Source organism: Ornithodoros turicata, chromosome 3 (genome assembly GCF_037126465.1).
Source record: "Ornithodoros turicata isolate Travis chromosome 3, ASM3712646v1, whole genome shotgun sequence".
NCBI lineage: Eukaryota > Metazoa > Arthropoda > Arachnida > Ixodida > Argasidae > Ornithodoros > Ornithodoros turicata.
In genome coordinates, this window is record NC_088203.1 from 40,021,418 (window position 1) to 40,033,207 (window position 11,790).

General features: G+C 47.2%; 1 protein-coding gene and 1 long non-coding RNA gene across 2 annotated transcripts; both read left to right on the top strand.

The window, feature by feature from the left end:
* The first annotated feature begins 2,097 nt into the window (after window positions 1–2,097).
* LOC135389356 (neuropeptide-like protein 30) lies at window positions 2,098–3,638 on the top strand. Its single transcript, XM_064619412.1, has 2 exons — window positions 2,098–2,106; window positions 3,354–3,638. The coding sequence occupies exons 1-2, from the start codon at window positions 2,098–2,100 to the stop codon at window positions 3,636–3,638; spliced, it is 294 nt and encodes a 97-aa protein (XP_064475482.1).
* A 796-nt stretch (window positions 3,639–4,434) lies between these two features.
* On the top strand, window positions 4,435–6,177 carry LOC135386894 (uncharacterized). The gene is made up of 2 exons (XR_010420695.1): window positions 4,435–4,513; window positions 5,939–6,177. It is a non-coding gene; the product is annotated as an uncharacterized LOC135386894 (long non-coding RNA).
* The last annotated feature ends 5,613 nt before the right edge of the window (window positions 6,178–11,790 follow it).

Sequence of the window (11,790 nt, forward strand, 5' to 3'; positions counted from 1 at the left end):
TCATACGGAAAACAATAAGCTAAGCGCTCAAACCCTGAGTACATCTCGCCAATTACATGCGCTAGGTAATCGGTGCTATATGCTTTCTGATCCACTACCACGTGTAAAGAAAATCACTTTCTGGATCTCTATCGAATTTTGTAAACTTAGTGGCAATCTGAAATCGGCGCCGCATGTTGGTGTTTCTTTTCCTTTCGCTATTCTTTTTCATTTGCGCATTGCGTTAGACCAACATGCGTATGAATGCGAAGATGCTTTCGAACGTGACCTAACGTGATAAAAATAAAATCGTGTTAAAAAATTTCATTTTCACATTATGGAATCAACACCATTACTTCTGAGCACGTTTATGAAATTTAATCCGCGAGAAATTGAACTTTCCCAATTTATCTCTGAAATTTGGAAAGTCAACCTCACGTTTTTGGAACAGAAACAGAAAGTGGATTTACGCAGTCGCGAAAAAATGGAGCCCGAGAGCCGACAGTGTTTGGTCCCGTGTCCTAGGTCCTGACTTCCGTGACACTTGCCCAATCGCCATCGCAAAATACACACCTACTACTACTACACAAAACACAAAAGCTGCCACTACTACTACTAAGGCGCTACTACAAAAGCTAGTACTTTGACAAAAAGCTGGAGAAAGCGGTCCTTCCGAAACGCGCAAATTGTCATGTTGCGTTGGAACGTCATTCAATTGAAGCGCAAATTGTGGGCCGAGTTCACTTCTCCGTTAGGTTAATGCAAGATGCGGCGGAAGAAGAACGGCCCTTCCTGTTTCTACTTTCAGATAACCTTACATTGCAACCGTATTGCCGTTGAGCAGAAACTTGGAAAAGAAAAAGTGAAAAAGCAGGGGCTCCTTTTTTTTTTTTTTTTTCTTTTTTTTACGTGGCGAGACAACTGAGATCATGAGCGACGCCACAGCGGTCGGTCTGTGGATTGCTTTTCATCACACGGCACCCCGTATTTAACGTCCCTCGCGGAAGACGGCGTGTCTAAGCAACTTGTACCCTGCCACCAAGTTGCTGGCGTCCTCGGCCGGGTTCGAATCCGCGATCTCGGAATCAGAAGGCGAACACGCTACCAACTGAGCCACCGAGGCCGGTGGGAGCTCCTTGCGTCGGTTCTTTCGGCGGAGGTCCGAGGGAATTTAGTACGCCTCTAAACCACGGTTTTCCCTCCCCCCCATTTTACAATAGAATGTGGTAAATCCAGAGTGCGTTTTCGGTTTCCGTCAAAGAAACGTGAGGTTAGCTTTGCAAATTTACGAGCTCAATTGGGAAAATTCCATTTCTCCCGAATTAAATTCGAGAAAAGCGCTCAGAAGTCATGGCAAAGCCTCCCCCGAGATAAATTGCGTTGACTCCGTAATGCTCAGACAAGGAGATTTCAGTACGATTTTTTTGCCACGTTAGGCGTTAAACGTCCTGTCATCAGCAATGCACAGCCCGCAGGGAGAGCCAGGATTCGAAGCGTAACCCTAGAGGTGCCCCCATACTTGAAAGTACCGCTGGCACCGAAGACATTGTTTTGGAACGGTTGCTTTTGGAGATGACGGTCACTCACGAGACTCTGCCGACCCACTCGCTTATAATAACAACAATAATAGTTTATTCTGAAAGGTACCCATCAACAACTGTAAGGTCAATGAGGTTGTGCGCCAGGTCGTAATGGCGGTCTGTTATCCATCACATCATCAACGCTTTGCCGATGACACGATTTAGCGTAAACTACTTCTCTGGTAGGGAATAATCGCCATCATCACGCTCGAGTGTAGCCTTTGACTGGACCTTCCGTCGATTACATCCAGGCACTGATATCAGTTCCGTTATCGAAGGGGAAATTGTAAAGCAGTAATGGCCCATTCACAGACGGGGAAATTTATTGCCACGCAAAACATCTGAGCAGAGGTTTATTAGAATGCTTCATGATCTGAGGGGGGATATGTTTAAAGGGGCTGTATGTAAACAGGTCACCAAACATTTCTGAAATAATGATACCCCATGAAAGAACGCAGATCATAATACCCAAATATACATTTCGTTCGCCTCGTGCCAGCTCACTGACCCATATAACTGCTTTCAAAGATGACCAGCCATGACCAAGGTAACCAGCGAGCCTCTCTCCACCATGCATACGTCACATGGCTACGTAGCGTTTTGCCGTCCAATCGGGGGGCCGAGATGCGCACATGACGTTACAAATTACCAGCCAATCAACATCAGCTGTGAGTCGGAGCGCTCAGTTTGTTTGTGTGAAACGACGTTTTGCGCTCCGGGGATCCGAAATTCAACGTCATGACATCTTTAACATCTCCAGCTGGCGCAAACGTCAACAGTTGGGCTGCTATCACATGACGCGATTCGAACCCGGGTTCCTCCCAGTCACGACGTGACATGGCCAGCACGCTATCCACTGTACCACGCGAGCTGGTGACGCGATGCCGCGTGGCTCAAACCAAAGTACAGCAGCCCAGTTGTCGGAACCATTCGAAGATGACGAGATGTTCCATCGCGCACCTACCTAAGATTCCGGAACTGTAGTCCCGGATATTCATTCGCGCTCGTGGTGTGCTGCGTGCTACTGCCCAGAAAACGTAGTGCGCGTATGATACCTAAATTAAACGCATTTCTTTTTCAGTTTGAGGCTGTAACTGTTTAGATTTTGAATAGAAGAGGATTCACGTTCATCTAGTCCAATTCCGCATTTGAAATAAAATCATACGTGGAACACTCGATCGTAATTGGTGAGGAAAGCGCTACGTCAAAATGACGTAAAGTTAGAGCGCGGGGCGGAGCTAAAATGCGAAAGAGTGCAGTGAATATTTCATCCGTATGCAAGCGCCTTTCGTGTTTGAGCGTTAGTAATTGCAAGGAGTTTTCACTGCATAAGTTTCAATAATATAACACAAAGAAATGTGCACCTTTTGTACCTGTTTACGGCCCCTTTAATGCGAAGTAAATGAAAAAAAAAAGAGAAGGGAAAGTTTAGCAACAGTGTAGGCTCATGATCTGAATTTATCGCCTCGTCTTTGCGGATGTATTCAAAGAGAAAAATAAGTTCTGACTTACCCCTCTCCCTCCTTGGTGATACAAACTCTCCAAGGGAGTACTGGAAACGAGGACTTTGCTTCTCAGCCCCGTTTCGTTGTTCTTGCGCAAAAGCGTAGCAAGGTTGCGGAGCAGGGCGAAAGGTTTACCGTTACGGAATTGCTGTTAACTTGTTAGATAAACTATTGAGATATTTCGGACGTTTTCTGGGTTTTCGGACGTATAATACGCGTTTTGGAGATAACCATTGTCATTTGCACGTTTCGTTCTCTGTTACCTGATCTCGATCCGCTACGTTCGCAGGGATTGCAGCTCGTCAGCTTGGTCCTTTCTCTCTTTGTGGCTGCGGTCTACGGAGGCTATTACGTCGGTTACGGGGGCTACGGCGGCTACGGTGGATACGGATACGGCGGTCTGGGAGGCTACGGCGGTCACGGCCAGGGTGCGTACGGCGGCTTTTACGATGGACACGGTGGATACGGAGGTTACGACCACGGTGGGTACGGCGGCGGATACGGTGGCCATGGCGGCTTCGGGGGCTATGGTGGCTACGGAGGATACGGCGGTCACGGTCATCACTACTGGTGATGAATAGAAGTGTCTGGTCGTAAGAGATACTTTGTAAATAAAAAGACGGAAAATAACCGACAAGTTTAGCTTTTCTTCTTCTTAGAGGTGGAAATAGTTGGTACTTTCTTTTCGAAAAGTAGGTAGTTACAGCTACAGTTACCTAAACACTCAAAAACAGTGTACATTTACTTATGGTATTATGTTTCGCGTGCCGGACTACGCTTCTTCAGTTAAATAACCAAGTTAACATTCTTTGACGACATTCCAGTAAATGAGTCTCTATAAAAAAACTCTATTTTTGCGTCTCGTTACTTATCACCAGCAGAAGTTACTATGAACGTCTCCCATGCATGGCTTCAGTCCAGAAGCGCTTAGACGATGCTTGGAAACACATCTGTGGAACTCAATTACATTTACACACCAGACACAATTACGCCCATCAGAAATTTATGGTCACAGCTACAAGTTACTCGTAACTTGGTCGGACAGAGTTCCTCTCCAGTACTGGATTAATGGATCCCTTCCGCATGAGCAATGGGGGAGTGTGACCCACCACATCATCCTCCCATTTGTGTGTTATTCGTACCAGCGGTGAAATGTACATTGCTCTTTTAGGGGAGCCAAACTGGCCGGGGGTATATGTTTAATAGAAAGAAAAGAAAGAAAAACTGGCAACACTGAATGCCTACGTTTGTCTGTTTGCCAGGAAGAAGCTTCTTTATTTAATTTTTTTCACCGTTGCAAGAATAGAAAAACAGTATCTTGTGCATGCCTTCCGGGATGCTCAGGGTGTCTAGAGGGATATCCGCGTAGAAAGCGAATCCGGCCGCAGAAAACTGAAATACTATCCGCGTGAACGAGAGAAATTTCCACCAGGAGCAATGAAGACTCTGGTAAGAAAGCCACGGTTATTCACTGACATTTTAGGAGTTGTCCCTGTTTTGGGGTTTTGTATAAGGTGGCTAATGTAGAACCAATATATAAGTCAACATCATTTACGACCATACCTACATTCAGCTTCACCGCATAGCACGCTGAAGGCCAACCACTGTACAGGGTTATATCACGCTTGATTTGCGGAAAGCGCGGGGCTCACGCCTTTCTGTGACAATTAACATTTCTGCGTAAGTGTCACAAAACGGCGTATATAAGTATATCTAAGAGTATTTTGATGCTGGCATTTTCCTCCGCGTGTCCATTAATGTTTCAGCAACGTAGCAACAACAGATAAAAAAATTCGTTTGCTTCTCAGACTAAAATTATCCACGCTGTTGACAGGAATATGACTGTAAAATGTGTCACTCGAAAATATCCCAAACATCCGCAACGATGCAATATTACAAAACGCACACTGTACGATTCCACATTAACCGGGGGCCTTATATTCATTGATGCTGACATCTCGGCTTTGAAAGGTTGTGCTCGTGTGTCTGGAATATATGTATGTAGGGAAGGGGCGTGTCGTTTACACAAAGAAAAGGCGGCACGTATGTAGTGTCTGACTTTTTCAGGTTAAATGCCCATCCTGAATTCCCGGGGTAAAAATGTGGTGATATTTTTAAACATGAAATTCGGGGTGAAATCGGGTACTATTGATACATTCTGGTGTTATCGGATATTATATATCTTGCACTGCAGCAACCGCCCTGCTCAAACACGCATCCCTCGAGAATTATAACCACCAAATATTGTTTCGTCAAATATGCTTTTATTGTTGTTGCGCCGAACATGAGACAGGTGTACGGATCGCTACTAAATAGTGTACATTTAGTCAAGTTTAGTAAGCGATTCAAGTTCGGAGAGGAGATCCCGTCGTTTGATTGTGTGTATGAGTGAGAAAAATGTAAGAGTGAAAGGGGGGATGAGTGAGAGAGAGTGGTTGAATTGTCCCTTCAAATGACGCACCCTTGGAAGTCGCTGGAGAGGTGTGTTAGCTTAACTCAGTTGGTAGAGCCCCGGACCAGCAATACAGAAGATGTGGGTTCGAGTCCTACAGCTGACTAACCTTTTCAATGACTTTCATCTTTCATAGGAGAGGGGTTATCGGGTTTTTAGCTTAACTCTGTTGGTAGAGCCCCGGACCAGCAATCCACGTGGGTCGAGTCCTACAGCTAACGTTTTCAATGACTTCCATCTTTCATAGGAGAGGGGTTATCGGGTTTAATCCGACCTGGGTCGAAGCTAATCGGGAGGAATCGGGTTTAACCTGAAAGAGTCAGACCCCAAATATATGGGGCAAGCAGCGAGAATGGTGTAGTGAACCGGAAACCCGAAAGTTCAACCGTTCTATAATCCACCCTTCTCGCGCGATCATGCAGATCCTGCTGTTTCTCGTTGCGTTCGTGGTGGCTACGGCACAGCGCGGTGGCTACCGTGTCCTTGGTGAAGGCGGCTACAGAGGGCTGGGAGGCTACGGCAATGCGAGAACCGACCCCAGCGGCTATGGCGGGGTCGAGCGGGAAGGCTACAGTGGCGTCGAACGCGAAGACTATGGTGGTGGAGACAGTGCAGGAGGATACTACAGCGGATGAATGAAAATAAATGGCTTCTCATTTTGTGCCTGTCACTGTACATAAACGGGAATAAGTTTTTACGCCTTGGCATTTGTACTTTAAGGGGTTGCGACATATAGAACAGAATAGAAATAGAAAGAAAAAAATGGAAACGTAGGTCGCACTGGTGCCTTCAGCTGTTCCAGGTCGCTTGACGTGTGGAAGCACTGAGTGAATTAAAAGATTATATCAGCACGCATGTCCTTGCGACATATTAATATAGCCTGTGTGCTTCATTCCATGCAACGTGTACGGATTGTACCAGAGTATTGAGAAAGCGCAAAATAAATTCTACTTTTACGCATCCCTCAGCACACGTTTGGAGGAGAGCATCCTCCTAATGTAATCGTTATTACACCAGTATTTTGTGTACGTCTCTATTAAATCATTTTCGTCAACGTGTTCATCCAATCTACGAAATCGTTTGAGTGAAACGCGCAAGTGTTACTAATTTACGGCTACATTTTGACAAATATCGTCACGGCCGGGTTAGTCCATTTTTTTGCCACAACGGTTCAACTTGGTGACTAAGTACAAATTTATTTGAGCCTAAGTTGTGAACGGGTTTCAATGGGTCATAGATAGCAATTTTTTGTACCGAGACTGAGGCTTCGAATCCCCACTGCGCTTCATTCAGACAATGACAAAGTTGCAATCAACGGGTTTCGTGCTGTTGTGTTGCCCGCTACGACCTTCTCATTGACTCTGTTTTAAAACTTTCAGCACGTCTTGGCAGTCCAAGTATCCATTTATGCAAAAACACACAACATAAATCCAAACATGCACTAACCTGCGAAATATGCAATTTCACGCACTTTAAAACTGGTACTATGCCATTCATACTGCCCCAAACATGCTGATGTTAGCGTCGGGCAAAAAAGAAAAAAGAAATGCAAATCCGCGATCACAAATTAGACTACTATTAGAAAAGCCAAGTGGGAAATCTAGCTTCGAGAAAAGACAAAACTAACGAGAATGTAGCAAATATTTTTTGCTTGCTCCGATGCTTCACGAAAGTTGACGATGATGTCGATAACCTTGTAGATGAAATTTGAGTTGTTAAGCTAATTTACAATCTATTAACTCAAAATTTAATTAATTTCGTAATGATTTTAACTAGCGCAAGTAGCCGTGTGACAATAGCAGTTCTCATTTGGGTCTTACCTTGGCAAAGCAATCGCTCAAGCAGAGTCGATGACTCCGTAATACGTTGAACACGATGGAAATTTATGTTCTGAGGCTGGAACACAGCAGAAAGGACAATACAGGGCTCTGGACCGGCAATCTAGAAGATGTGTCCTGCAGTTTTCAGTGACTGCCTTCTTTCATTCGTGAACAACTACCAAGAAAATGTGTTCCTTCCCATTGATTATGCATGGACTCGAAAAATCAACAAAGATATCCGAATAATGACCAGGAATCTTTCACTTTCATACGAGTCGGTCACCTTGAGACAGTCAGAGAAGAAATCATCCTTGAACTTTCATTCTTACGGAACTACTTCTAATCTCCCACGTACATCCTTACTCGCCACAAGGACAATCCTGCCAGTGATGGAAGTCCTTCCTCCTGGTATAAAAGCTGGTACCGGTCTTGTGGTCGGTGTGTGGAAAAGGCAGTCCAACCAACAACATCATGAAGGCTGTTGTGAGTATACACTGCAAGGGATAGCACTTTCTGATTAAATGCTCCGCAAACTTTCGACATTTTTGAAAATTCATAATTAGGGATAAACGAGTTTCACCTGTCGGACCTTGTATGATCAACGTTCTCCGGCGTAGAATGTAATCAGTGCGATATATCCACTAAATGTCAAGCCCATATTTTTTCAGCGACTGGTGCTTCGCCCCTCAAGTTTCCCTGAAGTGGACCCAAGACGCACATTAACGCTCCTTCGTGACGTCCTTTCTACGTCGGTCATTACACCGCTCTCATAGAGACAGTTACTTCTCGCTGCTCGTATATATTGTAAGAAATGACGTGTCCCGGAACACCTGACAGGTGACACACACACCTCACAGGTCACACACACGACAGGTCATTGTCGTCTCCAATTTCTTACAATTTAGAACATCCACGTGGAAGTGGTTTATTTCATTCCTGAAAGAGACGCTCGAAAGGTACACGATCAGTGTTGCGAGAGAGGAAAATCATTGAGTTTCTCAACGTCCAGTCCCCGCATGAACATTTACCGTTGCTGCCGAACTCCCTTTCAGATGGCCAGGCTGGGCCGTAGTAGAAGCCACCATGTACCCTCCGTATCTACCGTAGCACCCGCAAGCCTCCGCCGTAGAGGCCGAGGCCTCGTCCGGTGCATCGCCGAAGTAGCCCGCGTCAGCCACGGCTACCAGGACAACGAGAGCGAACAGAGCAACCTGCAAAGGGAACGCAGTTCCCCTAAACTTGCTCTAAAGCCGGCCCGTCTATTACATTTCGTCTGGGAAAATTTTATTCCATGAGCTACACGATATTAAATTGCCTTCAGGAGGTATAGAGGAAGATTTCATTGGTTGGGGAGCCTGTGACGAAATCAAAGTAAATACAACAACAACAACTTTATTTTCGGTCTTGGAGAGTGGGGAGTTTCATCGCAACAGGCGATACTCTACCCCAGTGCTTGGTGGAATGGGGGGAATAAAATAACGAGCCCCTTTACAATAACGATCGAAGTCCGATGGTGTCCAGAAATGTCAGAAGAGCTTTGAGCGCAGAGCGTTGCTGGGCTGGATTGGGCCAGGGACCAAGCAATTTCGGTAGGGAGAGAGGGCGAGAGTCCAGCTGACGAAGAGACTCGGAGAGTGTGGTTCGGGAAGGTTCGTAGTGAGGGCAATGAAGAAGAATGTGCTCCAGATCCTCAAGAGCACCACAGTGGCAGCAGGTGGGAGAATCAATTTGTCTCAAGCGGTAACGCCACTGAGCTGTAAAGGCCACATCGAGGCGCATGCGGTGGATTAATGCAGCATCCTGACGAGATGTGTTTCGTGGCATGCGGAAAGCGAGCGTGGGATCAACTCTGTTCAACATAGAGGGGGGAAGAATGTCGGTTGTCCGTTGGCGGGAAGCCAGGGGTGTCACTAGACGTCGCAGAATTGAACGGCGGTCTCCTCTGAGCAGAACAATACGGGTCCGGTTCCGAGACGAGAGTGATGCTTCCGCGGCGCTGTCGGCCTGCTCGTTCCCGATGACACCAAAATGGGCTGGAACCCACTGGAGAACTAGCCTGTGGCCTGCGGCGTAGATAGTGTGGTAAGCCATTAACACGTCTGTGACTAGGGGTGCGGATGGGCCTCGTATGCCGGAAGTTTCAATTGCTTGAAGTGCAGATTTGGAGTCTGTAAAGACTGCCCATTCCCGGGGTGGAAAATCAGCGATGTGTTGTAGAAAGAAAAGGATGGCATAGAGTTCCGCAGCTGTGGAGGAGGTTGGATGTGAAAGGCGTCTTCCGTGCACGACGCCTTCGGATGGAATGACGAAGGCTGAGGCGGACTTGTTGTTTCAGGATGCGCCATCAGTATATGCTGCCGTAAACGTAGAAAACTTCTCGTCTACCAGAGCATGAAAATGGGCTCGGAGGACTTGAGGGGGGACCTGATCTCTTCTTTGCAGAAGGTTTGGGAGGCGTACAAAAGTGGGCGGTACCGGTAGAGACCACGGGGCTTCCGGCGGTATAGTGTCCTTAGTTATGAAGCCAGTGAGAGTCTGGCGTGTCCTCTGCGCAACTCGATAGAATTCGCTTCCAGGGCGATATCGAATTTTCCTGAGTAGCGGGTGGCGGGGAATGTGAGCACGCAAACGGAGGTAGTGCCGAGCCGTTTCCCGTTCACGGAGAACTTCAATCGGGAGCTCACCAGCTTCAGCCAGTACTTGTCGTGTTTCAGCCATTCTTGGAACTCCGAGGCATCGACGAAGGCTTCGAGCAAACAGGGACCGAAGCGTATTTAATGAAGTTGTTGATATCCTGTGCAGAATAGGAAGGCTGTAAAGCACAGTTGCCCTCACCAATGCCGCGTGAACCGCGAGCAGGGAACGCTGATCACAGCCCCATCCTGGGCCAGAAAGATGTTGGATTGCGGGGAGCCATCGCTGCACTTTAGTTTCAAGGTGTTTAATGTGCCGAGCCCAGCGCAAGTCCGAGTCGATTACCACGCCAAGGAAGCGGTGAAAGCGTACTGGTTCTAGCTTCTTTAAACCAAGCCAAAGTGTGAAATTGGCCATAGCTTTACGCGTGAAAGGGAGCTCGACACACTTTTCGGGTGAAAGGTCCATCCCGAGGTGCGTCAGGTACGTATGGATATTGTTTAAAGCGAGCTGCAGGCGGCGCTGGAGAGCCGGGCGTGATTTTCCTACTGTCCAAAGGGCGACGTCATCTGCATACACGGAGAACGACACTTTGCGAGGAATTACTGATTGTAGGCCGGCCATCACCACGTTAAAGAGTGTCGGGCTGAGAATGCTTCCTTGGGGGACTCCTTGGGGAACAGGATGCTGAGGGCTTTGGCCTTGGGACGTACGGACAGCGACAGTTCGGTCCGTAAGGAAGTCTTGGAGCCAGATGAAGAGCCGACCGGATACTCCAAACGAGCGCAAGGCATGCAGCACACAAATGTGCGAGACGGTATCATAGGCGCGCTTGATGTTGAGGAAGACCGATCGGACGATCCGTCGATGGGCTCGAGCATGTTGAACTGTAGAGACTAGGTCGAGAACTGGATCCATGGAGCTTCGGTGGCGACGAAATCCAGCCATTTCGTGAGGGAACGCACGTCGTTTTTCGAGCCACCAGTCGAGGCGATGCAAAACTATTCTCTCCATCAGTTTCCCCACACAGCTTGTCAGGCTTACCGGGCGAAAGGAGGATAGGGCATTTGGGGGCTTGCCTGGTTTCAGGATGGGAACAATCAAAGTAAATAAATCTGGGAACAATCAGAAAATGAGCTAGCGCTGTTTAGACCGTTTTTATCGATCTCCGTTCCTGTTCCTCTGTTCAAACATGTTCCTGTTATTTTGATTTCGTCACCGACTATCCCCCAGTTCCTCTTTTTTGAATGAATGGAATGGAATGAATACGGACAACGACAACAATTAAATTGTGCGTTTCCTCGCTTAGGCTGCGGGACACTACCCCAGTGGGTTGAGTTATCATGACACGACCACAGAGCAGCGGTTAGAGTCCGTCCAGTGGTACGGTGACTGTGAGGAGAGCCATAAACAATTCAAGAGCAAGCGCTGATGAGCGGGATTGAGCCAAGGTTCAACAATCTTAAATATGTCTTTTAATTCTGTTTTTTTTTTCATTATGTGTTAGCGCCGCGAAGCAACTGTGGCTATGAGCGGCGTACAGATGAAGGAGTATGCGTCCTTGCCGACTTTAGGGGGAACTGTGCCGTCTGGAAAGTCAGACCGGTGGTAGGATTCGAAGCCATCACCTCCCTACCACCAACGAGCAGAGCCCACTCGGTGAATGGTCTTGTGTCAGTGGTTTCTAGTTGACGCATAAGTCTGTGTCGTTCCCTCGTGAAGCGTTGGCAAGTCATGAGGATAGGCTCGGGTCGTGCACCTCTTTGTGTTGATCATAGACCGAGACGTTACCCGTAGTTACTTCCAAGTTACTTGGGACA